Source organism: Rhipicephalus microplus, chromosome X (assembly GCF_043290135.1).
Source record: "Rhipicephalus microplus isolate Deutch F79 chromosome X, USDA_Rmic, whole genome shotgun sequence".
NCBI classification, from domain to species: Eukaryota; Metazoa; Arthropoda; class Arachnida; order Ixodida; family Ixodidae; genus Rhipicephalus; species Rhipicephalus microplus.
In genome coordinates, this window is record NC_134710.1 from 195,504,713 (window position 1) to 195,530,722 (window position 26,010).

A 26,010-nucleotide genomic window follows, 5' to 3' on the forward strand; every position below is an offset into this window, starting at 1 on the left:
TTTCGCGATCGGCATACACATACACTGTTTAGAAACAACTTCTTTGTTGCACTTCACTCATCTTCGGTGGTTGATAGCACTAACTTCTGCAAGCTGTCCCCGCGCCACCTACGCACCCCATTAAAACATTTTGCGGCTTTATTTTCTTGCAATCATTTAACTGCAACAGTGGGATCTGCTTTGATCTCGAAGGACGCCTAGAAGCGTCCGCTACGACGCACTTGGCCAACTCCATGGCAACCCTGCACACCGAACGCGCCACCGCCGTTGACAAAGCAGCAAGTACCAACATTGCAGCAAGCTACCACAGACGCATTAAAACAAACCATCGATAACAAGATTAACCACAAAATACAAAAAAAAATCCTAATTTTGACAACTGAAGTTGGGGGTGCCTTTGTTATACAAGTGTATTCATTGCACGAGTAAATATGGCAATTAAACCTCAACTATTTTATTGTCACTCACAAGTAACCATAAAGCTTTCTTCAGGTATGAGAATAAAGAGTACCCTCCCCTCTGGTGCCACATTTGTAAAATAGCGTGTGTGCCAACCACACGCGATTTGAGCATCGGGAAGCGCTGTTGATCGGCAGGCAACACGGCAACCGTGGCTACGACGCCAGGCCTTTTTGTCTAGTGCAAGCCATGCGTCGCCTCCTTCCTGCTGCTCGGCATCCGGCATGCTAGCGCATGTCACTAGTCCATGCCAGTTCTGACTGGCTGTTAGTTACAGCACCCTCTTCACATGAGCTTGCTTCTTGCTGGCGCTGGCTCGCCATGTCAGATCCTCTCAGCCCTGTACAAGAGGTTGACCCACTTCTCTGGCACGTGGTTTCTCAAGCGTGCACTCAATTGCAGCCCTTGGTCTTATAGTCATAGCGCCAACTACTAGCGTATTTGATCAGTTGAGTTTCCCTGCATAGACTGCAAGCTCATGGTTGTCGCTCTCTGCTGCATCTCGGGTTAATGAAATTATGTTTGTTGACAATTTACCTCAAGTGCCTTTTCTTCTTAGTGTGGGAGAATCGAGGAAATCAGCCGCAGCTTCTTAGTGCGCGAAGACGGTGAAGTACATCCCGTCCCTTCTCAGTCGCACTTGTGGGGTAAGCGTCTCGCAAACCAATCTCTACACTTGTAGCCATTGATTTCTCCATTTGTACATTTTAATAATCATTCACTAAACTTAATATCAATGTTGAGCCTGTCATCACATTTTGGCCTTACAGTAAATATACCATATATAAATTTAATGCATACATTCAATTATATCTTTCCTTCATGAAGCCATGAACTTAACTTAAAAAATAAAAGAAACATAGTTAGGCCAGACAAACACATGAACACCCCTGCAAACTACACGCTGCAATTAATCTTACCATTAAAGCTTCCTTTACTCTGTCGAACGTCAACAACCCACTGCCTGTCAGAAAATAGAGCTTAATTTGTGGGAGTGCTGACATGCCTTGTAAAGTTGTTTGCGCCGCGGGGCGCACGTGTCTTGCACAGAAGCCATATTTCGGGGGTGACAACCGCTGGACGATAGATAGCGTGTTCGCGTTGAGTACCACTGTTGGTAGAGTGGTAGCGCCGGCGGTGACCCCTGACGGAAGGCAGGCCTTCCGTCAAGGGTCACCGCCGGCGCTAAGGTGGCGGGCGAGAGTGGAGCGAGCCTCTTTTTTGCGTGGCGGTTGCCGCGAACAGTTGTCTCTAGCGTGGGTCCTCGACGCGAGGCACCGCGGGCCTGCGCGTCAGGGGCCCTCGTGGTAAGTCAAGCATTGGCGACGCCGCCTTGGGGTGTGTTAGCGTGTTTGTCGTATTGTGTGTTTAGTGTGTTACTGCGTTATGTTGTTTGTATGATAGTGTGTTAATTATGATTTATGTATCATTCGGCGGACGATATCGTCGTTGTAAATTAGTTAAATGTATGTATTGTGATGAGCAAGACAGAGAACAAGAGACAACACCCGATCCTGGGCCAGCTGTTCTTATTCTGAAATCCTTCTTCTCTTCTCTGCTCTAGCTACCCGCATGCCGAAGTTTCTGGTGGGTGGGCTTGGCTGCATCGTGGTGGTCAGCCCGGACCACAATGCAACATGGAGCGACGGTCTGGGGGAAGCGTCTCTGGTGGACGGCACTGGCTGCCTCGAGCGGGTCACTTTTTTGCACGCCACGATGTTTCTTGAAAAAGTGCTGTGGACTCAGGCGGCCGGTACTGGCTGCCCCGTTGCGGCCGACGCTTTCGGCCGTGCCGCGATTTGGTCCCGGTATACCAAAGGTAGATCTGGCGGTCGATATACTGACTGCATCTTGGAGGTCTGCCTTGGCCACGCTGAAAATGGGTGCCAGAGTCTTCCCCAAGTCTATCGGGAGGTCGAGACTGGCTGCATCGTTGTGGTCGGTCTCGGCCGTGCAGACTCTCTGTGGGAAGCAGCTAAACATGCACCTGACAGCGCGCTTCGGACGGGCTGTAAAATCAGCGGCTGACGTTGAACTCCGGACGAGAATAGCCAAAAGAGTATCCCAAAAGACGTGCTGGGTACCTGGCTTGTGTCGAGAATGGGTACGCAACTTCTGAGATGTGTGGCAGAGAACATAATTTACGGCTGGTTTTGGCATCTGCGGCAGGACATTTTGGGAAGCTGTCATCGTATCGGCTGCTGTCTGCATCTTGAGCGCCAACTTTCTCCTCATGATATTGGTCAGTGAGACTAGCAGTGGTTATCTTGGGCTCTACCGGCGCCATGACCGTAGGCAGCTCAAGCATAGGCGATGCTGGTGTCTCCACTTGCCTCAGTAAAGGTGGTATTGGGGCTGGCTTCTCTAACTGAGCTGTATGAGGACTGGTATTAGCCTCTTCCACTGACATGATGGCGTCGCGTACCGGCGCGGGTACTAAGAGCAGCAGTGGCGTGTCGCACCTGCGTCTGACGTCATTCGTAGGACAGGCGGAGAAGCTTTCTGTCGTGCGGCTGAAGGGCTCCGAGGAACCTTCGAGGTGTTGCTCCACTTCAGCTCGGTGTGCGAATGGGGGTGCGTCGGTGAAGGGCAATGCAGCACAGTCGAGATGATTCTCTGCGGCTGTTTCGTTGGAGCAACGCTTTTCAAAAGGTCCGACTACGGTAGCAGCCTCAGGCCGCAGTGAGCTTGCTTCGGGTATCGACAAAGTGTCTAACTTCTTGTGTGGTAAGCTGCAGCGCACAGCTGCAGCCTCGAGGTGAAAAGTCTCTGGAGCTTGCTCCTCGATACAGGTCAAGTTGGACGGGGGTGGTGGTGGAGAGGTGGTAAGGATTATGACCAAGAGCAGCTATGAGCTTGCAGCTCCATTCCGCCCATGACTGCTGCTTCCAGCCTTCATACCGGTGCCACGTCGCTGCACCTTCCCGAAGACGGTCTACAGCCACGGTCCATTTCCGAGATTCCGTCCAGGCCTCGCGCATTGCTATCGCGTTGACGGTTGCCACCCAGCTGTCGGCGTCGTTCCGGACCCCGTGGAATTACGGTAGTTCACAGACGGCTGGTGATTGTGAGGTGGCAACGCAGAGATCACCGACGCGAAGCAGTTGAGCTGGTGTGAGAGCTCGATCAGAGAAGACTGAAGCTCCCTGCATTGCTCCGGTGTGCTTGCCTCAAGGTCGTATGAGGCAGCTACATCCAACACTGCGTTAATGTCACACAACGCTGGCAACATTGTAGGAGCTCGCTCGGCGATCAACGCTGTCAGTTTGTTAGTCTCGGCGCGGAGCAGTGCGATGGTACGCCGCAGCTTCATGGCACTGTCGCACGAGGCTTCTGAGCTGCTTTGGTTCGCGTCCGTGAAGTACGTGGTTCTAGTAGTACTCACGGTGATGACACGCACGTCCAAGGAAGCATGAACAGCGTTTCTTGGCGGCTCATGTGTTGGAAGAGTACTGGACAGAGAATGCAGGCCGTGGGAAGATTGAACAGCATTCCCAAAGGACAGGAGCCCGTGCGTATTACGGCCGCGAAGTGGTAGCATAGTGTCCATTGGGTGATGCCCTGTTACCACAGAGGAGGCATGGACACTGTCCCCTGATGGTCCGATGGGCAGCTGAAGCGGCGGCCGGGTTGTTGACTCCATCGCCAAAGACGTGTGAGCGGCGTTCCTTGATGGGGAAGCTCGCGCTGCCGACGAACCATGAAGACACGTACCGGTGGCTTTCTGCAGAGGGTTCACTTGTCGGCTTGCGTTGACGGCAGAATCCATAGCCAAGGACGCGTGGACGGTGTCCATTGTAAAATGGTACCGGTAACGTGTACTGTAGCCGCCGAGGAGTCCTTGACGCCGTCCTCAAGCGGCGCTTATCACGGCTGTCCTGGATGACGAAGCCGGGACGTAAGACTTCTTCTTCATCGACTGCGCCATTGTGATGAGCGAGACAGAAAACAAGAGACAACACCCGATCCTGGGCTAGCTGTTCTTATACTGACCTCGTTCTTCTCTTCTTTGCTCTAGCTACCCGCGCACCGAAGCGCCAGCGTCTGTCTTTCTTGGTCATGACAGTATGTTATTTGGTTTGTACCGACCGTGTCTGCTGTGTCCAATCACTCCAAGAGCACGGCGGAAGTCTCGCTCGCCAAATCGAGACCCCACAAATTATAGGCATAATTTCAATTGTCAGCAATCCATGTTTAAGTGCTACTATTTACTGAAATCCCAAATGACACCAAGAGACCTATTCTCGAGGTGTCCAATCGTTGGACTTCAGTCTCCGCTGATTGGCTGGAGCACGCTGCATATTTCCGGTCTTTTTTACATAACATCATTTCGACGCCACGCAGCTTTCACAACACTCGATACAAATGAGAAAGACAAAATGCGTTTCGCCACAACGATAGCTGTCCCCAGGGATCCACTTTTAGACGCACATCTCTGGGGCTGTGCATAGACTCTAATCATGTTAGCCCATGAATTAGGTTTAACTCGGCCGCCCACCTGATGCTCCTTGATATAGACCGGGGTCTGCCTAGAGGACCGGAGCCAGCCAAAGTCTCAGGGGAGATGTCGTCGAGGAGAGTACCCCAGAGCTGTGAACTGTAAATTTTACTTACAATATTTACATTTTTAATGTAGCCTGATTACATGATGGGGGTAGCACCATGGAAGCTCTCGATGGAAGCTTGATGGGAGCTTTTTGAAGCTTATTAAGCGTCTCGGCGCTCACATTTTATGCCTTGGTTTTCCCAGGATTCCCTGCAGGAAAAACAACGAAGGCCAGGGCAGTCCAATGAAAATTCCGTTTTCACCTCCGCCACCAAAATGGGAAGGTGAAACACCACCTCCTTCCCAACCCAGGAAAGAGGGAAGAAAGGCATGCCCAGTTCGTCTCATGGCGAGGGAGAAAACACTGCACAATGCACCAGGCGCATGACACAGCGTAGCATCAAGACGTTGAGTCCTACATACTCTGTAGTCCGTTGCAGTGATGAGGGTGCGGCGCCGGGCAGACCATGGTTTATGGAAACGACGGCATGAAGGTGCCACGGAGAACGTGGGAAATGACAGCCAAATACGGATCCCAGACACTTGGCTTATTGTACCCTGCACTCCGACAAAGAGCTGCACAGAGATGACCATTTTGACTGCAAACGGCCCTTCTTAGGCCGTCAGACAGTCGAGCATGTTCAAATGGTTCTAAGAGGGGTGACGACTGCACTGCAGAGTTCGAAGAATGACTTTCATGTTGTCGGCGCTTTTGGCACGTCTCTGGGAGCTCTGACTCAGGAAAAATCAGGGTAGGCTCAGCCGCAATGTCACATGCATCCAAGCGTCGCCAAGCCAGGGAGGCCGATCACAACATCTTGAAAGGTCTGTACGCATTCTCTGCATTGCTCTTCAAAGATCTCAACACGTTCATATGCACATTCACACGTTTCAAGTTTGTTTAAGAGTCCTGTTACCGTACATTTCGTCCACTTAGTTTCTTTTTTACGGTGGGAATGTGCTGGCGGGTTGTGTGCGCCGACGTGATCAAGCACGCCATGACGTCACAACTTACTACTTTTTTTCGCGTAACCGAACGCGCTCTGTCTAAATTGGAATAGATCCCCAATTATGACAAGTTAGAAAACTTGGCACCATTTTTCAGTTCCTGCAATGCCCTTTTTTTTCTTCACAACTGCTTTAATTGAAATGTGGTCAGGAGAGCATACCTGAGCATTTTGTGCAGCCCAAGATTTTCCGTATTTAGGTGCCCGAGGATCACCATGGGGGACACCACGTCGTCCACCCTCAGGGTGATCGGATGAGCCAACTTTTGCACTAGGTCCAGGTGCCGACCACTCCAATGGTACCAAAGGGATGGAAGACTCTGAACTTCGCTCATGGTCTGGTGCACGATGTGAGGTTTCTGTCAGAGATAGTGATAAGAATATCATCACCCTCTTCCCACATCAATGATTTTTAGGGTACTACCAATCGTACACAAGACAATGCACCAACAATGAAAGACAAACAAGTACCGCACAGTAATTGTCTCCATTTTAACATGAAGCTCTTGCTCTTGTCTCACCAAACACACCAGAACAGGTACACTATTATCTACCACTATGTTAAACCCAAGAAAGATAACATGCTATAAAAATTCTGATACAGAAATGAAAAACATATTTCACAAACTGTCACACTAGCTTTACCCTATTAATGGAAACAGGCAGTCAGGTGGCCACAACGGTGAACCTGCTGTTCGTCACCATTTGAAGCTACCCTCTCCATATTAGGCTAGCAGACAGAAGGAAAGCAAGGATTGAAAGCACAGTGCATGGGACCTCAAAGTTGAGGACAAGCGAGGAGGAGGAAAGGAGAGCGGCAGGTGATCCTGCAGACAGCCTGAGGGCAGCCAGCAGCAAAGAAACAAGCACAATTCCACTCAACAATAGGTAAGTGTTCAAAACCAACGCCCAAGTCAGCGTAGCAAACAGCCAATTCCACTCCTGGGGCCCTTCTCCAGACTACCACCAAAATGCTGCTGCATGGAGGTACCCGAGAAGCAGAAGAAAAAAAGGCAAGGGGAAAACAAACAAGACCAGAAGGGTGGCTAAGGCAAGGGGGAACTGGACAGCAGAATAGCACGAGGTGGTTACGATGACGCAACGTTACTGCTTGGACAACGTGAGACGTCCTCACCCTCTGTGTTATTAACACTGTCCAGCCAGGATGCAACCATGGTGCACAATTTCCACTTGGACTTGGGTATGCCTTCCTTCACTGGAGTGGAGGGAGAAGGTTCGTACGTAACAAGAACAAAAAGAATATACAAAGAAAAAAAAGCAGGGTGAAAAAAATGTGCACAACCTTAATGAGAAGTGCATCTGACACCAGAACAACTTCGTTTACAGTTTCACCAGTCTCTTAACATGTGTAAAGTCACGAAATCTGACAAAGAACAAGTTACAAATGTGAGACAGTGCAAGCAAATACAGATTTAAAATTTTTAGTATAAAATAAAATATAATGTTTCTGATAGCCAATGCCTCGTGCAATGTTTCTACTTTGACTTGTTCTTTGTTAAATTTCTGTCAGTAGCAATTAGAAAAATAAGAAACAAAATACATTATTACAAAGAAAGAATCGGTTTCAGAAAAAAGAGCTTGTGACCTTTTGCTGCATCAATCTTTACCTTCGCATAAAAAATTATACAAGCCATTCATTAGGCCAAAAATACAAAAGCAAACTTCACCTCTCAAAAATTTAAAAAATAACCTCAAGGTCATGAATTTATTAACTGAGTATCATGTCATATATGATGCACCATGCAGTTACGATTATGTATATGACTATAAAAAAATGGCATTAGAATGGAATCAAACTTTGGAAAACTTTCAAATTATTATATACTTTGAAACATTAATTTAAAGAGCCTCAATTATATCTTTTTGAAAATTCTATAATGCTATCATAAATTAACCAAATGATGTCATGATATCTCAGTAGCATCCCTTGATGTGGAATTTTTTTTATATAGTTCTAAGGAGCTTTAAGCTTGTAGATGTAATGCCTGCTCATTCATCTGAGAGCTTTCTTTTGTTGCTGTTATCATTACCTCCAGGTAAATCGCGTAGCTTCATGTCTTCTTCATCAAAAACGCTGTGGGTATTGTAGTGACACGCATCCCGAAGGAGTACGGTCACTAGCGTGGGTCCGGTCTTAACGAGCCGCAGGGCACACGTTAACCATCGCTGTGGCGAGAACACGATACTGCTCAAAGTCGCAACACTTTATTGTCTGTGGCAACACCAAAACGCAGTACAGCCCGTTGCAAAGGCGCGGCGAGAAAGCAAATAGGCTTATCCACGCCACGGGCATAAAAGTACTACACAGGGTGCCACGAGCATGTCTCCGTGGCAAAGGTGATCCACGGAGACACCGGAACCAAGGCCCGGTTGCTCGAGCGAGAGCAAACGTTAGCGTCGGAGGGAGACGGGTCGGCGTAGCTAGGCCACACACTAGGACACCGTACGACTCTTCGCCCTAGCATTCGGAAGGGGGAGGGGGGCGACATAAGGTAAGCATTCGCCGTGGGCGCAAGGCGCTGTTGGCGAAGACCGAACGAGCCCCGCAGGGGGCTGACGGACGGGAAAGAAAAGCGTGCTTACCCCAATGTCGTCCCTGGAGAGGTCTCTGCCCGCTCCCGATGCAGCACGAGAAAACCCCTCGGGAGACTCCGCGCGCGGCGCCACAGTAAACATCCACTACCGGGTGAGGAGGTTAAAATCATTCCGCTCTCCCAGCGCGGCAAATGACAGCGAAGAAAGAGACGGCAAAGCCCGCGCAAGGGCTGCGGGCCGGCCTCAAATTGCCACATCCCCCTCTCCTAAATTTGCCCTTTACCGGTCTGCAAAGGCAGCCGGGCATCACCCATGAAGTTAAAATGCCACTGCTACGAGCGACAGCTAACCTCAGTCCAGCCCTGTAACTGCTGCTAAAAAATGATGACAAAGGAGAAACAAAAACAATTATCACAAAATGAACAGATGACACTATAAAATAACTGCGAAAGGGAACACAGGAAAGTAGCAGAAGTGTTCGTGGTGCAGAAGCGGAATAGCGTCCACCGCGCGGAGGGAGGAAAGGGCGCGACAACGTCTGCGTCTGCTGGTTGTGATGCCCGAGTGCAAGGTCAGATGCACGGAAGAGGGGCTCTCTGATGGCTCGTTGCTGCTTTTAATTAGCCGCAAGTCCGACGAACGCCGCCTCGGTCGTGGTTCGGAGGCCCCGCATTTCTGGATCGATGACGAAGCTGAGACAGTGCGGGAAGCCGGGCCTCTCCAGTGATTAGGGAAGCCGAACCAAAATTGGCTGCGATGCGCCCTGGCGCTGGCCGGCAGCATATAGCTGCTGTCAGCTGGCCTCCCGCAGGAGCCATGGTGGTAAAGGCAGCAGGGCTTCTTCGTCGACGGCCGAGAGCAGAGCACAGCATCTGTAGGTCAGTGCCCCGAGGACCTCTAGTGTCCGCGTCGATGGGGGAAGCCATGACGCACTCTTCACGAACACGCACTTCATCATCATCATCATCATAAGCCCGACAACGTCCACTGCAAGACAAAAGCCTCTCCCATGTTCCGCCAGTTAACCCGGTCCTGTGCTTGCTGCTGCCAATTTATACCCGCAAACTTCTTAATCTCATCTGCCCACCTAACCTTCTGTCTCCCCCTAACCCGCTTCCCTTCTCTGGGAATCTAGTTTGTTACCCTAATTGACCAGCATTTATCCTCTTTACGCGATACATGCCCAGCCCATGTCCCTTTCCTCTTCTTCATTTCAACTATGATATCTTTAGCCCCCATTTGTCCCCTAATCCACTCTGCTCTCTTCTTGTCTCTTAAGGTTACACTTACCATTTTTCTTTCCATTGCTCGCTGCATCGTCCTCAATTTAACTGAACCCTCTTTGTAAGTCTCCAGGTTTCTGCTCCGTAGCTGATTACCGGCAAGATACAGCTGTTATTAACCATCCTCTTGAGGGATAGGGGCAATCTACCTGTCATAATTTGAGAGTGCTTGCCGAATGTGCTCCACCCCATTCTTATTCTACTTACTTCAATCTCATGGTTCAGCTCTGCGGTTATTACCTGCCCTAAGTAGACATAGTCTTTTACAACTTGTAGTGCACTATTATCTATCTCGAAGCGCTGCTCTTTTCCGAGGTTGTTGTACATTACTTTCGTTTTCTGCAGATTAATTTTACGACCCACCTCCTTGTGTAACTCTGTAATCATGAGTTGCAATTCGTCCCCTGAGTTACTCAGCGATGCAATGTGATCGGCGAGTAACTCAGGAAGGTTACTAAGGTACTCTCCATTAACTCTTATCCCTAACTGTTCCCATTCTAGGCTTCTGAAAACCTCCTGTAAGCTTGCGGTAAATAGCATTGGGAAGATTGTGTCCCCCTGCCTTACACCCTTCTTGATTGGTATTCTGTTGCTTTCTTTATGAAGCACTATTGTAGCAGTTGATCCCCTGTAGATTTCTTCCAGAATGTTTATATACACTTCATCTACGTCCTGATTCCACAGTGTCTGCATGATGGCTGATATTTCTACTGAATCAAACACGTTCTCGTAATCTATGAAGGCTATGTATAGTGGTTGGTTATATTCTGAGCATTTCTGTATTACCTGATTGATAGTATGAATGTGGTCGATTGTTGAGTAGCCTGTTCGAAATCCTGCTTGTTCCTTTGGTTGATTGAATTCTAATGTTTTCTTTACTCTGTTAGCAATTACCTTTGTAAATAGCTTGTATACTACAGAGAGCAAGCTGATCGACCTGTAATTCTTCAAGTCCTTGTCATCTCCTTTCTTATGTATTAAGATGATGTTAGCGTTCTTCCAAGACTCTGGTACCCTTACCGTCAGGAGACACCTCGCAAACAGGGTGGCTAGTTTTTCTAACACAATCTGTCCTCCATCTTTCAGCAGGTCTGATGTTACCCGATCCTCACCAGGAGCTTTGCCTCTTTGCATGCTCTCCAAAGCTTTTCTGACTTCTTCTATCATTACTGGTGGGGTGTCATCTGGGTTACTGCTAGTTCTTATAGTATTAGGATCGTGGTTGTCTCGGCTACTGTACAGATTTCTGTAAAACTCCTCCGTTATTTTAACTATCTTATCCATATTGTTAGTTATTTTGCCTTGTTTGTCCCTTAGTGCATACATACGATTTATGCCCATCCCAAGTTTCCTCTTCACTGCTTTGACGCTTCCTCCGTTTTTCAGAGCGTGTTCAATTCTCTCCATGTTATACCTTCTCACATCGCATGCCTTACGCCTATCAATCAACTTCGAAAGCTCTGCCAGTTCTATTTTGTCTGTTGTATTTGAGACTTTCATGATTTGATGCTTCTTAATTAAATTCTTTGTTTCCTGGAAAAGCTTGCCAGTGTCCTGTCTAACTACCCTGCCTCCAACTTCCACTGCACACTCCGTAATGATACTCGTCAGATTATCATTCATTGTAGCTACGCTAAGGTTGGTTTCCTCACTAAGAGCCGAGTACCTGTTCTGAAGCGATACTCTGAATTCCTGTACTTTCCCTCTCAGTGCTAGCTCATTGATTGGCTTATTGCGTATCAGTTTCTGTAGTTCCTTCTTCAGGTCTAAGTGAATTCGCGACCGTACTATTCTATGGTCACTGCATCGTACCTTCCTCATCCTGCACGATTCCTGGGTGTGCACTCATTATAAAGTCTATTTCGTTCTTATTTTTGCCATTAGGGCTCTTCTATGTCAGCTTGCGGTTTCCTCGTTTTTAGTAGAAGGTATTCAAAATCCATAAATTATTGCATTCTGCAAATTCTACTAGTAGTTCTCCTCTGACGTTTCTAGTACCGATGCCATAATCTCCTACTGCCTGGTCTCCAGCCTCCTTCTTCCCTACCTTTGCATTAAAGTCGCCCATCACTATAGTATACTGTGTTTTTACCTTACTCGTTGCAGATTCCACGTCTTCATAGAAGCTTTCAACTGAAGCGTCATCATGGCTGGATGAGGCGCGTAAGCCTGTACCACCTTCATCTTGTATCTTTTATTCAGTTTAATTACGATACCTACCACCCTTTCACTATTGCTATAGTATTCCTCTATGTTGCCAGCTATGTTTCTGTGAATTAGGAACCCCCCTCCCAGTTCTCTTCTGTCTGCCAAGCCCCGATAGCAAAGGATGCGCCCATTCTGTAGCACAGTATAGGCCTCATCTGTCCTCCTAACCTCGCTGAGCTCTATTATATCCCATTTAACACCCTCTGGCTCCTCGAATAGTACAGCTAGACTTCCCTCACTAGATAAGGTTCTAGCATTAAACGTTGCCAAGTTCAAGTTCCAGTGGCGGCCTGTCCAGATCCAGAGATTCTTAGCACCCTCTGCTGCATTGCAGATCTAACCGCCGCCGTGGTCAGTTGCTTCGCAGCTGCTGGGGACTGAGGGCCGTGAGTTATTTGACGTATGCATGTGGGAGGTCGTGGCCAGATACTGCACCAGGGTGGCCAATCCTCCTCTGGTGAGGGAGTGCGTTCCCGGCGGCAGTTAACGGTGAGGCCGCATCCCAGGCCTCTTAATGCAGTTCCATCACCACGCGGATTTTTTTTATCCGGTTGAAAACTGCGCGGCACCGGGATTTGAACCACGAACCTTTTGCATGCGAGGCGGATGCTCTAACCACTACGCCATCGCCGCACTTACACACGCACAGAAGCACGCATGCACACACACCGCCGACGGCTGCGCAAGCGTAGGCGCAAAGCGTCCTTCGTTTCTCTCTCCCGGCATAAGCACCGACATTCAAGGTCACACACAGCTCTCTTCGCGGTAGACGAAAGAAACACGGGAAAAAAATGTAAAAACTGAGCAAAATGACACTCAATCTCTGGCAAAAAAAAAAACAAAAACATAAAATACAAATAACACTTAATATTATACAAAAGAAACAAAATATAGAATACACAGGAACCCTTTAAAAGAAACACTCGCAGCAAACAGGGCGGGGTCAACTTCTTTACGAGAAAAGGCCGTAAAGAAGCAAACCTATACTGAGGCTAAACGGTAAACTGAGGGCCTTCGGTTGCGGAGAAGTCCGCCGTCCGGCGCGAAATCAGAAAGGTGACCGCTTCCTCAGATTATACCGGTGCGGGGTCCGAATGTGGTTTGCCGCCCCGGATGTGCCCCGTAGCTTGCGCGAAGTGCCGCAGGGCGCTGGCGCGAGCTCGTCAGACCGTGATACAAAGGGTTTCAGGTCTGCGATATGGGCATGGCTGAGTTTTCCCAAAGGGGATCTGTCAGCTAGTAGCCGCCACGGACGCTCACTGACAATCGGTTCATAAAACCGGGCAGCTTGCCAACCCTTGGCTCAACCTTTTGTCAGACGTGGCAGGCACGGAATAGCAATAAAAGCCATGCTTCGTGCCGGGCCAGGTCACAATGTTGCTCGGTTTGCATAAAACTTTGGAGCCACTCAGGTGACCAGCCATGGGTTCGTCGTGAGAGGATCGCAACAGTGCGGCTCTCAGACTTTTGGTTATAACCAACTTAAACGAAGTCGATGGACTCGTCGTCAGTGGCTATATACTTCAGCAGGAGCCCGTCATGGTCCAGCAAAATGAATCCGCCCGGGACTCGGCGACACACGCTGTTTCAGCTCCCTAATCGCGCCTGTCGCAGAACAAGCAGCGTAACAGCGCTTGGCGCCTCTTGAAGACGGTTTATCGGCGCCCGCCGCAGAGCAAGCAGCGTATACGGCGCTCCGTCCCTCCGAGACTCGAAACGGATCACCTTGCTGAGCCTTCAGTAGCTCTTCGCTGCCGAAAGCGATTCCCATTCTCCCAAATGTGGGAGTCTGATATCGCGCCCACTCAGGACCGCAGAAACCGCCGCGTGCATGGCGTCACGGGTTTACTCTCGGCACGGTGGCCTTCGGAAAGTTCCCCCACTCGGCCGCCACGCAGTGCGCCGCTTACCTGGATAGCAGCCAAGGTCATCCTCATGGAGATTCCCCCTTTTCGGCGCTGCCTCGCCCCCGACACTTGCATGTGCTGTGGCACCGCGAGCGGCCGTCGCACCGAAATCCAGGTTCTCGGCAGACAACAGGGGGCACGAGATAGCGCGTCACCTACCACGTAGGTTGTATATTCACCACAAAAGGGGGTGACGACACGGATGGGCGCCGAAGGGTGCCCGTCGATAGAGGCAGTGGCCTCTTTGTGCAACGCAGCATGCCACGAAGCAGGCATGTTGCGACGAGCCCGAATCACGCAGGCGAACTGACTCGCTAAGAGCAGTCAAAATCTAGAGCTTTTGATACCGCGTTGGGCGCCAGTGTAGTGACATGCATCCCGAAGCAGTACAGTCACTAGCGTGGATCCGGTCTTAGCGAGCCACAGGGCACGCGTTAACCGTCGCCGTGGCGAGAACACGATACTGCTCAAATTCGCAACCCTTTATTGTCTGTGGCAACACCAAAACGCAGTACAGCTCGTTGCAAAGGTGCGGCGGAAAAGCAAATAGGCTTATCGACACCACGGGCATGAAAGTACTACACAGGGTGCCACGAGCACGTCTCCGTGGCAAAGGTGACCCACGGAGACGATGGGACCAAGGCCCGGTTGCTCGGGCGAGGGCAAAAGCGCTGGCTTCGGAGGGAGACGGGTCGGCGTAGCTAGGCCACACACTAGGACACCGTACCACTCTTCGGCTTAGCGTTCAGAAGGGGGGGGGGGGGCGACGTAAGGTAAGCGTTCGCTGCGGGCGCAAGGCGTTGTTGGCGAAGTACAAACGAGCCCCGCAGAGGGATGACGGACGGGAAAGAAAAGCGTGCTTACCCCAGTCTTGTTCCCGGAGAGGTCTCTGCCCGCTCTCGACGCAGCGCGCGAAAACCCCTTGGGAAAATCGGCGCGCGGCGCCACAGTCAACATCCGCAACCGGGTGAGGGGGGTTAAACGTCATTCCGCTCTCCCAGCGCGGCAGACAGCGGAAGAGGGGAGACATGTCGGGACATGAGAATGGAGAAAGAGGCAGCAAAGCCCGCGCAAAGGCAGCGGGCCGGCCTCAATTCCCACAGTATCCACTTTTTTTAAGCAGGAAAAAAATAACAGAACTTTAATCTATGACAAGTAGAAGAAGCATATGAGTTTACCACCAAACTTGCTCTTTCTCAATGAAACTGATAATCTCTTGCAAAGTTATATCGTTATGCATGCTGTATCGTAGTACAGCAATTATTGCTTTCCCAGAATTGCCCAAAAATCTCTTTTGTAAAAATTATTATGGTAGAATGATTAAAAGTAAATGAATGGCCTGATTGTGTTATTGTTGTTTTGTTTTTGTTTATTCTTCCACTGCCATGTGTGCAAGTATTGTAAGCAGTGGCACATGCAAAAACTTATTTTGTTACGGGTGCATTCTTAATCCAAAGTGAAAACCGCACAGGCGAGTGTGTTCACGTGTCATTCTGTGCTCTCTATCCCACGGCAGAAAGAAATTTCGGGAAGGGGACAGGAGGGGGGCACATACCCAGGAGGCCACCCCCTGGCTACGCCACCGTTTGTAAGAAATTATGCGAACCCTACATACTGTGGAAGCCAACACTATATGACCACCAAAGGCAGCTAGGTATTAAGCATAGTAGTATGGAATTACGGCAGATTTCTGCCAAACAGATTAACAAATTTGCGTAAGCCAAGAAAGTGTGTATATGACACAAGCATGTGAATAACAGTAGCAAAATGATAATGTAACAGTGTGACTGATTTTTTTATTTTTCTTCTGCCCTGCTTCATCAAAGAACCACTATTCACTGAGTTATGGTCACAGCTGACTATCTAACTCTCCAAGCCTAAATAAAAGCTCTGCAAAGATGCACAGCCGCAGAGGCAGCGTGGTTTTTCACTGGGAATGCTTTGTTAAAAATTGGCACATCAACAATCATATTAGAAGGCCAATAAACTATATTCATGGCAGTGCTTTTAGAAAATGTCCACATGCTCCACACAAGATAACCCCCCCCCCCCCTATCCATAAACAAATGGACTAAAAAGCCCTAAAGAAAACCTAAAGGGGCCTTGCAAAACCTATCTGAATTAATCATTGAATGGCCTTCCTACATAAAAAAAAGGTTTTGCCTTACGAATCCCCTGCCACAAAAAAAATTTTGAATCTGTCAAGCATAAGCACAGTTACAGCGATTTGTCACAGGCTCCAAGCACTTCCCATGTTTCGTCCTGACGAGTTCACAGGAAGGTGCACAGTGAGAGATGACAAGGGTGTAGAAAGCAATGTCAGCATGCGCCATGGCATGGAACATTTCTGACTACTGCCATGCCAGCACATGTCGTGGAAGCCATGGTATCTATGCAATGCAAGAAGCGCGACTGTCATGCTCAAACTTGGCTGAGCTCCATGAGAACCTCATGCATGCAGGCTTATACTCAATCAGCTTAGAGGAGTACTGACAGAAAATTTGAAGGTGAGATGAGTGAGATAGATTTATGCAGACATATACACAACATCTACAAAATATCAAGGGCAAATATAGCCTAGAACTTATTTAAAATCAATTTTAAAGTACATGCAATGTGACTGAGCGAGGTGTGGAGCCCCCTGGCGATGCCGACATCAACGAGAGTTAAGTGTATAAAAACCTACGTCATGAGTTTGAGTTGGCTGTTTGCTTGGCACACGCCCTGCGCTTGCACTACCTACGATTTCCTCCTCGGTGTCTGCGCCCTTGCATGTGCTGGCTGTGGTGGCTGACAGTGCAGCACCCGCTCGCGCATGCTCTCGCTGTGCAAGAGAGCATGCATGAAGCCCACGTCACAGTTTTGAGTAGCCGTGTTGCCAGCAGTGTTTACTTTGCTACCAGAACTGCTCCTGGCCAGCTCGGTGCTCTATGAAACCGAGACTGTGACTGGGTTGCTCTAAAAGTCTATATAAATAAATAACTGTCACGCACTCATGCACACGAGGTTTCCAGCCATGGTAAGTGGGTTATAAGCTACATATTGCACAAGAAAAACAATGTGCAAAATTTTTGTGTGAGTGCTCCTTTAACCAACAATACAACAGATACAGATTGCGCATTTTCAAGTGCTTTCAATTAAATGAACATTAGGAGATGTCTACTAAGATATTTAGCAGGCAGGGTATATAAGACAGAGAAAGCATACACTGGCAAATGTACTGGCAGCTTTCAAAATGACTGTGCATTGGTAATCACTATCGTAGCAGGCTCAGTACGAGACAAGTAACAGACACAGGCACAAGTGTTTGAAATAGCATGGATGAAGCCCTGTGGCCCCTCGCATGAACGTAAGATAAAAATTTGCTATTGCTGTAATTATCTATATAGCACAGCCGACGTGCAGCAACATCCAGATCCTATTTCGCAATATGCTGTGGATCTAGATTGTCTTCTGAAGTTGCAGAAATTACTTCACATGATGTATTTTCAAGTTCACTGCTGGCTCTCCAGCAGTGCACTCAAACGGTTGTGTAAGCCGAAATTTTACTATAAACCAGCTTTATATTGTGTATATCCTATGTATCACTTCAAAGGTTGGAAGTGAATTGAGTTTATTGTAATGCTGATGTGTCGGAAACTGTATTTTCTCTAGTGTAATATTGTATTCCCCCCCCCCCCCCCGTCTTTAATGCCATTAGGCACTGCGGGGGTTATAATAAATAAATAAATAAATAAATAAATGAAGATGTGAGAGGGCAGGTGATGAGTGGTGGGTTGATGTGCACCACATGGATCTGGAGGCTGGTGAGTATGCATTACTTGCCTGGCTAGCCTTGAAGTGGCTTCTGCACAAGCTCTCTGCAAGGCTAAGTACAAAGCCCTCTCGTGCTTCCTCACTCGCAGGTAACCCACAAAAGGTGTAAAGGGGCTAGAGTGGGTGATGCATCTTGTTAGATGCTTCAAGCTCTCTATCCATAAGTGCTTATCTTTTCATAGGTCCGCAAACCCACTCATGAGACTCTAATCGAGCCGCGAGTCTGAGCGCAGATGAGTACTGCGTACTTTGATGAGTTTGAGTCCGAGCGAGTCCAGCTGAGATAAATAATAATGATTCTGAGCCTTAGAGAGTCCGCTCGAGAAAAATTTTGATGAGTGTGAGTTCGAGTGAGTCATAGAGACAAAATAAGAGTAAGTCTGAGTGAGCGCCGCATTTTTGTGCCAACATATGGCGACTACTACTGAACTTCGTCATTATCATCAGCCTCATGTCGGCTCGCCTTTGTACTTTTGTGTACTTTGACATACTTCAACAGACTATTATTCATGCGCCAACTCAATATTAATCAGAGGCGCGAGTCACAGACACGTCATGTGCCTCGGCCTCCACCAGCAAGCTTCTTCAAAGGAATTCTTGTATCTAGTGGGTCATCTTTTGCAATAATACTATCCCTACTAGATTGTGACCACAGATAACTCGTATTTAAATGTACGAGAGCAAAAGGTGCCTAACAGAGCAAGCACCAAAAATGTGAGATTTTGTTTTAAAGAGCGTTGAAAACTTGACACTAAAAGTTAAATGTATATTGACTCACTCGAACTCAGATCAAGCCATGAGTCGGAGTTTCAGTGAGTTCAATTAAACAATGTTATGGTGCGTACGAACCCGAGTGAGTTCAGCTGAAGAACATTTTAGTAAGCGCGAGTCCGAGTGAAAACAATTTTGGGAGTGTGAGTCTGGGCGAGTCCTAGGGGCAAAATATATATCATGAGCGACTCTAAGTGAGCTCCATACTTTTATGCCAACCTATGTATCGTACACTAGCTAGGTGAAAGGCACCAATGTGCCTTTCATTTAGCTTGTGAACTTGCTGGTTGTCGGTAAACAATAAGACTGAGTTACACTGCTATCGGTGCATTCACATAGCACACGTGCCATTGCTGCACTCCTACGTTGTTTCTCGCACGAGATGCGAGCGAATTTACTCACCATGGCTGCAAGCATTAAATGCTTTCCTGAATAAAACAAAAGTGTACAGTTTTCTAGCTAACTTACTGTGCAATACAGACATATTCCTTTGTAACATCAACAGCACGATTTTTATGTCCCAAATAAGCACCCACATTAGTAGACTGGTGCAGCAGATACAATGGTGACCGATGGAGGCACATTGTGTTTGAAATCACACCTAATTCTGTGTATACAGTGTAAAAGTATAAATGTATCATGCAAGGCTGCACGCATTTTTTTCTTTATGGCACCTGCCTCTGTACAGAGCCAATATACCACAAGCATTCTTGCTCTCTGAGGTGATGACAATGCAGCTCCGCAGGTCAGATGCTGATAAAGGTAGCCTTTGACAGAGCTACTAAGGTCTGAGACACGCGGCATGCGAACTTCTCGCAAGAATCCCAGCTGCACATGTCATAGTCTACGTCATATATTTTGAAATTTTCTTGAGCGTTCGTGAGCTAAAAAGATGTGACTGTTCTCACACACTTTTTTTTTTTCTTTCGTGAGGCACCCCATGCAGTCACCATGTGTTACAACGTAGTCATAGAACAAAAGTTCTATATTTCAGAATTTGCATCCGGATTTCAGTCACTTTAGAGAGCAGTATCAACATGGTTCTCAAAACTTGACGTCACGTTCCCTTCAGAAATGACCCTGACATCAGATATAAGAAATGCCTTAACTAAAATTACAACCTCAGCTGATGTTTTGTATAAACCACCCCGCTTCTCCCTCGCTCCAACCTAATTCACCATCTCTGCCCTTGTGGGAGACAGTTTCACGACTTCAGCCTACTAGTTGAGGTGAGTTTGAGACCCCTGTACTAGGGAAGCATTTCTCTACCACCCAATGAAAACACCTAGCTCAAAAAGTTATTCACAACTAAATGCAAACAGCGTGCGCTTGGCTACATGAGAAAAAATTTATTTACAGAATCACTTGCCAAACACAAAGATTTTTTTCTTTTTTTGGTCACAACAAACAAACTGCAAAAAAAACAATATTCTAACATGCTAAGTTAGGCATAGAATCATGAGAAATAAAAGACGCCGGAATAGCCTCTGTAGAAGAAATTACAAGTTATAAAATATATAAGCCTTGAGACAGCAGCAGCAACAGAAATGCTTGTCCTTTAGCGAAAAACTAGACATGTGCATATTTCTTCCATATTATTAAACCCCGTCAGACCCCAAAGAGCAAATATGGGAATTTTCTGCATTATGAAATAGGGAATAATACTGCGGCATCTACACCGGCTAATGTCTGCCAGAATACTGGCACCAATCTTACTCATCAGTACAATCAAATTCCGTTAAATGGACCTAGTAGGGACTGACGAAATCGGTGCAACTATCCTATGCACTGCTGTAACTGATGCAATAGCGGCAAGGGCTATTGGCAGCAAGATCAGGGAGCAATCCACACTAGGGGCGCTTGAGCCAGTGGCTACCTGGCGGCAACTCACCGAAGCGTGCCTAGTGTGAATTGCTCCCTGCGTAATCTGCTAGCTACGTCGTGTTTTCCATGTGTACAAATGTCATGCACATTCTCAAAGGACGATTTGTTTAGTTACCTTAGCGCGAGTTTATCTGCTTGTATGTATGCCTAAAACGACGTACAAAAGCATTTGGTCTTCAGCGAGTGCAACATTCCAGTGATCAGCGTGTGTAACAATCCGGAGTGCTGCGTGTTGTCGTCACACCCTCCGTCCGTTAGAATCATTTCAGAGTGGGTGCCGCTTTCCGCTTCAAGCGCACTGTAAGGTGCACATGATATCGTCCCAAAGATTAGGAGTATTAAACTGAGTGTGAATGCAGCTCCAGACCTAGCACTTTCGCATTGTTGTTAGGTGTGTATGCAACTACAGCACTGTAGCTTATCGATCATGTGATCAGCTTTGTTGACCTTAACTGGTCGTGTTACCACTGCCGAGAGATATTACTATCAAGTAAAGTTTGACACTTCAGCACTTAAACAGCACTTGAAATGGAGTTGCCATTAGCCATTTTAACTTGAAACGAAATTTGGGCAGAAACATCAGTGTGCTTACATTGAAGCACGCTTCAAAGAGACGAGACCTTCAAAAGTAATTCAGACAATGTGCCTTATATTTATGTTCAATAACTCCACAAAAAAATCTTTTTCTTTACATTGTCTTGAGTGTTTGTGTGACGTGGCTACTGGCTGACAAACGGAAGCGGTCATTATTAGTTTAAAAAAAAAGAAAAAACATGCTCATCCTATAACATAACTGGACCTCTCGTGTATCATTGTTGTGCATGTAATCCATCGATGCAAGCTTTTTGCGGAACTGGTACAAGCTTTTTATATTGTTACTGATGCAAGAACATGTGCGTACATGGTAAACAACAATGTAGCACTGAAGTGCTGTCATCCACTCAGCTTTCCTGACTAGTGTATCGACCGTCCTACATTTCATGCTGAACAGAAGGAGAGAAAAAAATGTGTATGTGTATTGATGCAAACAGAGGTACTAAACTCATTGCCCCAGTATGCAGGCTTTCTTCCAACTCTCTTTCTCTTTTTGTTTTTAGTATCCAGATTAGCAAGAATTAAATAAGCAGTTCAGTCATGCTACAGCAGTGCGTAATAGGCAGAGCACAAGTTAAACCCGTACAAATAAAACAAAAGCGTCCCTTAGTGCAAAAGCGCTCATAATCGCCCAGGCCAAGCACCCTTTTACTAAGCAGAATGCGCTTCACTGACTAGTAATAGTAACGTTGTATGGGCTTCGTGCATCAGCAAAGAAGAGTGCAGATATTACCAGTATGCTGCAGTCAACGCATTTTATTCACCAACAATCAGCTCAAACCGCATACAACAAAGTGCCGATGTGTGTATTTGTACACTCGCTGCCGACTGCCTATCCACACTACCGCAAGAATGGTGCTGCCACCTATAGCCCGATCTCACAGCAAATAGTTAATGAGGTTTTTTTTTTTAAGTCATCGTTTTGAGGTGGTGTGTCAGTACATAAACTTCCACAGGTTTGCCCATCATTGTGTCCAGGTATAGAAATGAGATTTCACAACTAGCACGTTGAAAAACTCTGGCCATTTGCCACACATGATGGTCACCATCTTGTAATGGCAATGACGATGCTGGCTCAATTGTTGCAAATGCAGTGTTTTCATATCAGACTGCATCACCTGAGAAATTTATGGACAAATTATAATATATATAGAAAACAAATTATAATATATAGAAAAATAAACAAACACGCATGGAAGAAGTCAAGACACCATCGAGGCCTGTGGTGTCTTCACTTCTTTCTTGTGTCCATGTTTGCATGGCCTTTTAGAATGAATACTTACCAACTACGTAACTCAGCTCTGAGTTATCAGAGATTTAGAACAGTACAATGCAGACTTTTGCATTGCGCATGCATCGTATTCTAATCTCTTGCGGGCTTCCGTGGAGTGGCGAACATTATTGTTACGCCTCCAACGCTCGCAAGCTTTGCATACGCTACTCTGAAACTCCCTATTCTATTTGCCACATTCTGTGCGTGACGTCATTTATGGCAAAGCGACGCATGTGATGGAACCAAGGTGCCCCAACAGCATCTGCTGTTCCCAAAGCAACGATCATGTCTGTTTGGCCAATGTTTTGCTGGCTTGGCGTGCAAATTTCAGTACCGTTTGGGCAGCCATGCGATGGGTGTGAGGTGCACACAATTCCCCATAAATTAATCATAATAGTCGCTAAATACTCCACAGCTAACGCTAACCCTTTGTCTCTATATTAGTGTGTTTTAGCTAACAGTGCTGGTTTACTACACAAAAAGTATGATGATACCATCCCAGCTGGCGAGTGTGCACGCACAAAATTTACCAAAATGAAAACTCCTTCCACAACACAGATTGGGTCAATCTGTATACGAAAGGCTGTGCATCGTGCGAAAGGCGGCTGTACTTGGCTTGTATTAAATTTCATTGCTCTTATGGACAGGACGTTAAACACCACTATCCACAATATTATACATTCTTCCCATAATAATACTGAAGACTTTTACTTCGTCTGCAAAGTACCCAATCACAGCTGCACAGCTACCACAAACTTGAGCAATTCGGACAGGTGCTGCATTAGTATTTAAATTATTAATTTAAATAATAAGTACAAAACAATACTGTCAATTCAAAGTTATTCAACCAGCGAAAAATTTTCAAGTTATACAGGAACTCAAATTACCAAGTTTGAATTATTGAGGTACCAGTGCAGTATTGAACTTAAAAATAATATTGAGAGATTAGTAATATACAAAGCAAGTCAAATAGCCTCAAAGAAATGTTGTAATAACCACTGCAAGTTGAATTTATGTAAATAATACCTTGTAAGTTATTCTACTGATTTTTTTTTTCTTCTGAATACATTGCACCAAACAAAGCCTGACAACTGCTCGTTCCATGCACAATAGAAGTGCGCTCACCATCAATGGAACACAGCACATTAGCTCATAGCATCGACATTCTCACCCATACACAGAAAAGCATACTAAAAAAACAATAACATCGATCTCCCCAATCTATTAAAAAAAAAAGTTCTGACAGTTTCCCATGAAGGGCCAAGCGATGACACTGATACTAAAGGCTTAGGATTGTGCCTGGAAATAATTTCTATTTTGAACAATTTCCACACAAGCAAGTCTGCACTCGATGGCAGGCAAAGCATATAGGTAAAAATTACCCTTAACCATGAACGCTTTGAAGCCGAAAAAATAAACAAAATAAAAGTAAAATTACTACCTCACTGGCATATGAAATTAATTAAAGATACAGCTTAGGCACATAAAAAGAAGTAAAAGCAAGAATGAACACATGCATGATGACAATGATGATGATTACAAATGAAAGAAAGCAGAGAGGATGATGGAGAGGTAGTAAAATAGAACTGGGATGGCACCCAGAAAGGTGACAGCAATGAAGTACAGTTGAGTCTGCATTCAGTGTTCAAACTGCACATGGGAGGACACATGACCTTGTTACAAGACACAGCACTCTGCACTACGTCTCGCAGCAATTATATGACCAAGAATGGCGCGAATTGTTCTTGTATCCTTGGGAAAGATTTGAAATTTGTACCAGGATCCCAGGTACTCTTTTTCTCAGGAACCCCCAAATTTTCTTCCAGAGGAAGCTAATGCAACTCTCAAGGTAGAAAAACCAACTTGAGTTTATTGTGCACATTTATTGGGTATTATGGCAAAAAACAGACTATGTAATCTTAAAATGGCGGCGTCACATAAGTGAATATACTCTCCTCACTTTCCTGGAATACATAAAACCTGTCTGTTAGGAAGCATGTCCTCACTTCGGTAAACCAACAACATCCCTTTTCTCAAACTAGCTGGTTCAAAACACCCTTGGTCTCGCCTTCATGCTGAGAAAAGTCCCATAATACGTGTACCTTTGTTCCCTGTGCACCAAGTGGAAAGGAATACAACACACTTAGTAAGAACACAAATTACCATGAAACAGAGGGAAAGTGGCCAACAGCCCCAAACATTCTACCAGAACTGGTCCTTTTGCAGGCTGTCACACCACAGCTGAATTATAAGTTGGGGCACTTAGTCACCTCTACATGATGACTGCCTTGATCTGCTGATAGTCCCCTGTTTGACACCACTCTTTCAATGCATCTAATTTCATTGTCGGGATCTCAAAATGACATCACTGTAAACACCACTCAACAACTACTCAAGCTTCTGCAGCAAAATTGCATGCTGCTTATTTTCAACCTTTCATTCACTTTGTAGCAGGCGCTATTAAGGAGTCACTAACCAGCATGCACACATAAACACACACTTCATGTAAACCTGTGCAGAAGCTTCTCCATGATACATTGTGTGCAGCATGACATGCACCAGGTGAACAGTGATGACTGTCTCACACAAAAGCACAATGAAGTTTGGGCACAACTGCAGGAGTCTTTGATATAATTTTGCGTGGCAAGCATCTATATCTAGCCAGGTGGTACAAGTGTATCACCTTGATAAAACACACAACGATATCTAAGAGAAGCTGTCAGCAACAGCAATGATAAAAATGCAATAAACCTAAATGCACAGGCACACATGCAGTAGACTTTTAATGGTGTTCTATCATGAGGCATGAATTCGTCTTAATGTTTATAAAATACTGAAGCCTGTCAAAAATGTTCACACACAACACACACACAGAGAATGTTTAAGCTTTACGGTCTTAAAATTCAGCAATGAGAGGTACATGCAAACCACCTGAGCAGATAAGTTATGCACACAGGGGGACAAGATGATGACGTGCAGCCAATATTCATGCCTCGACTTCATAGCCGCTATGCTCGTAGAAGTTGACAGTCATGCTGAAAATCTTCCTCTTCGCCCTTTTGATCTGGACGGAAATGAAACTGTCGTCTCATTCTTCGTCCCGGAAGAATGAGGCAACTTCAGATTGCTCAACAGGCAAGCCTTATATGCGCTTATCTAGAATGAGTAGTGCCCAATGAGATTAAAGAAATTGGAACCAATACAGAGAAAACTATCCTCACTATAGACGTGACCTATGTGGGTACGCTCAGGAAACGTAGACAAATTAGAAAGCTAGGCGTCATCAATGTGCGTCCCCTTATCTTGATGAACATACATATATAAGCAGTGTGGTTTACAACATCGATGTTGCGATTCCCAATGTGGACCCACCTACACTCATCAAACCAGCAAACGAGGACATTGTTATCACGCAAGTGTGCTGCCTTGGTAGGACGCGGTGTGCAAAAGTGATATCCAAGAGGCACTGTATACCATCCCATATGAAACTCTAGCATTTCCAACACCCAGTTCATCCACTCACACAGAAGCCGCTTCAACGCCATCAGTGCTTCGGGTTAGGGCGCATCAAGGCATGTGCCCTAACACGTTATTATGCCTCCCTTGCACTGAACCACATGCAGAAGAGAGCTGCCAATCCACTATTTTGAAGTGCGCCAACTGTAATGGCTCTCACGCTGCCTCAGCGAAAGGCTGTCTTCACATC

At 46.5% G+C, this 26,010-nt stretch overlaps 1 protein-coding gene across 8 annotated transcripts in view; it reads right to left on the bottom strand.

Annotated features, from left to right (window-relative positions):
- Positions 1 to 26,010, bottom strand: part of vir (VIR_N domain-containing protein) — a 431,173-nt gene that overhangs the window by 314,599 nt on the left and 90,564 nt on the right. For 7 of the 8 annotated variants that reach the window (XR_012887826.1, XM_075881178.1, XM_075881177.1 and 4 more), the window contains 2 exons: positions 7,148 to 7,228; positions 6,175 to 6,371 (listed from right to left, as the gene is read on the bottom strand). Coding sequence is in view for 7 of the 8 variants with exons in the window: in XM_075881178.1 (XP_075737293.1) it covers positions 6,175 to 6,371; positions 7,148 to 7,228 (278 nt within the window). In the remaining variant the exon portion in view is untranslated. The remainder of the gene's footprint in view (positions 1 to 6,174; positions 6,372 to 7,147; positions 7,229 to 26,010) is intronic. The other variant, XM_075881179.1, reaches the window with a different exon arrangement.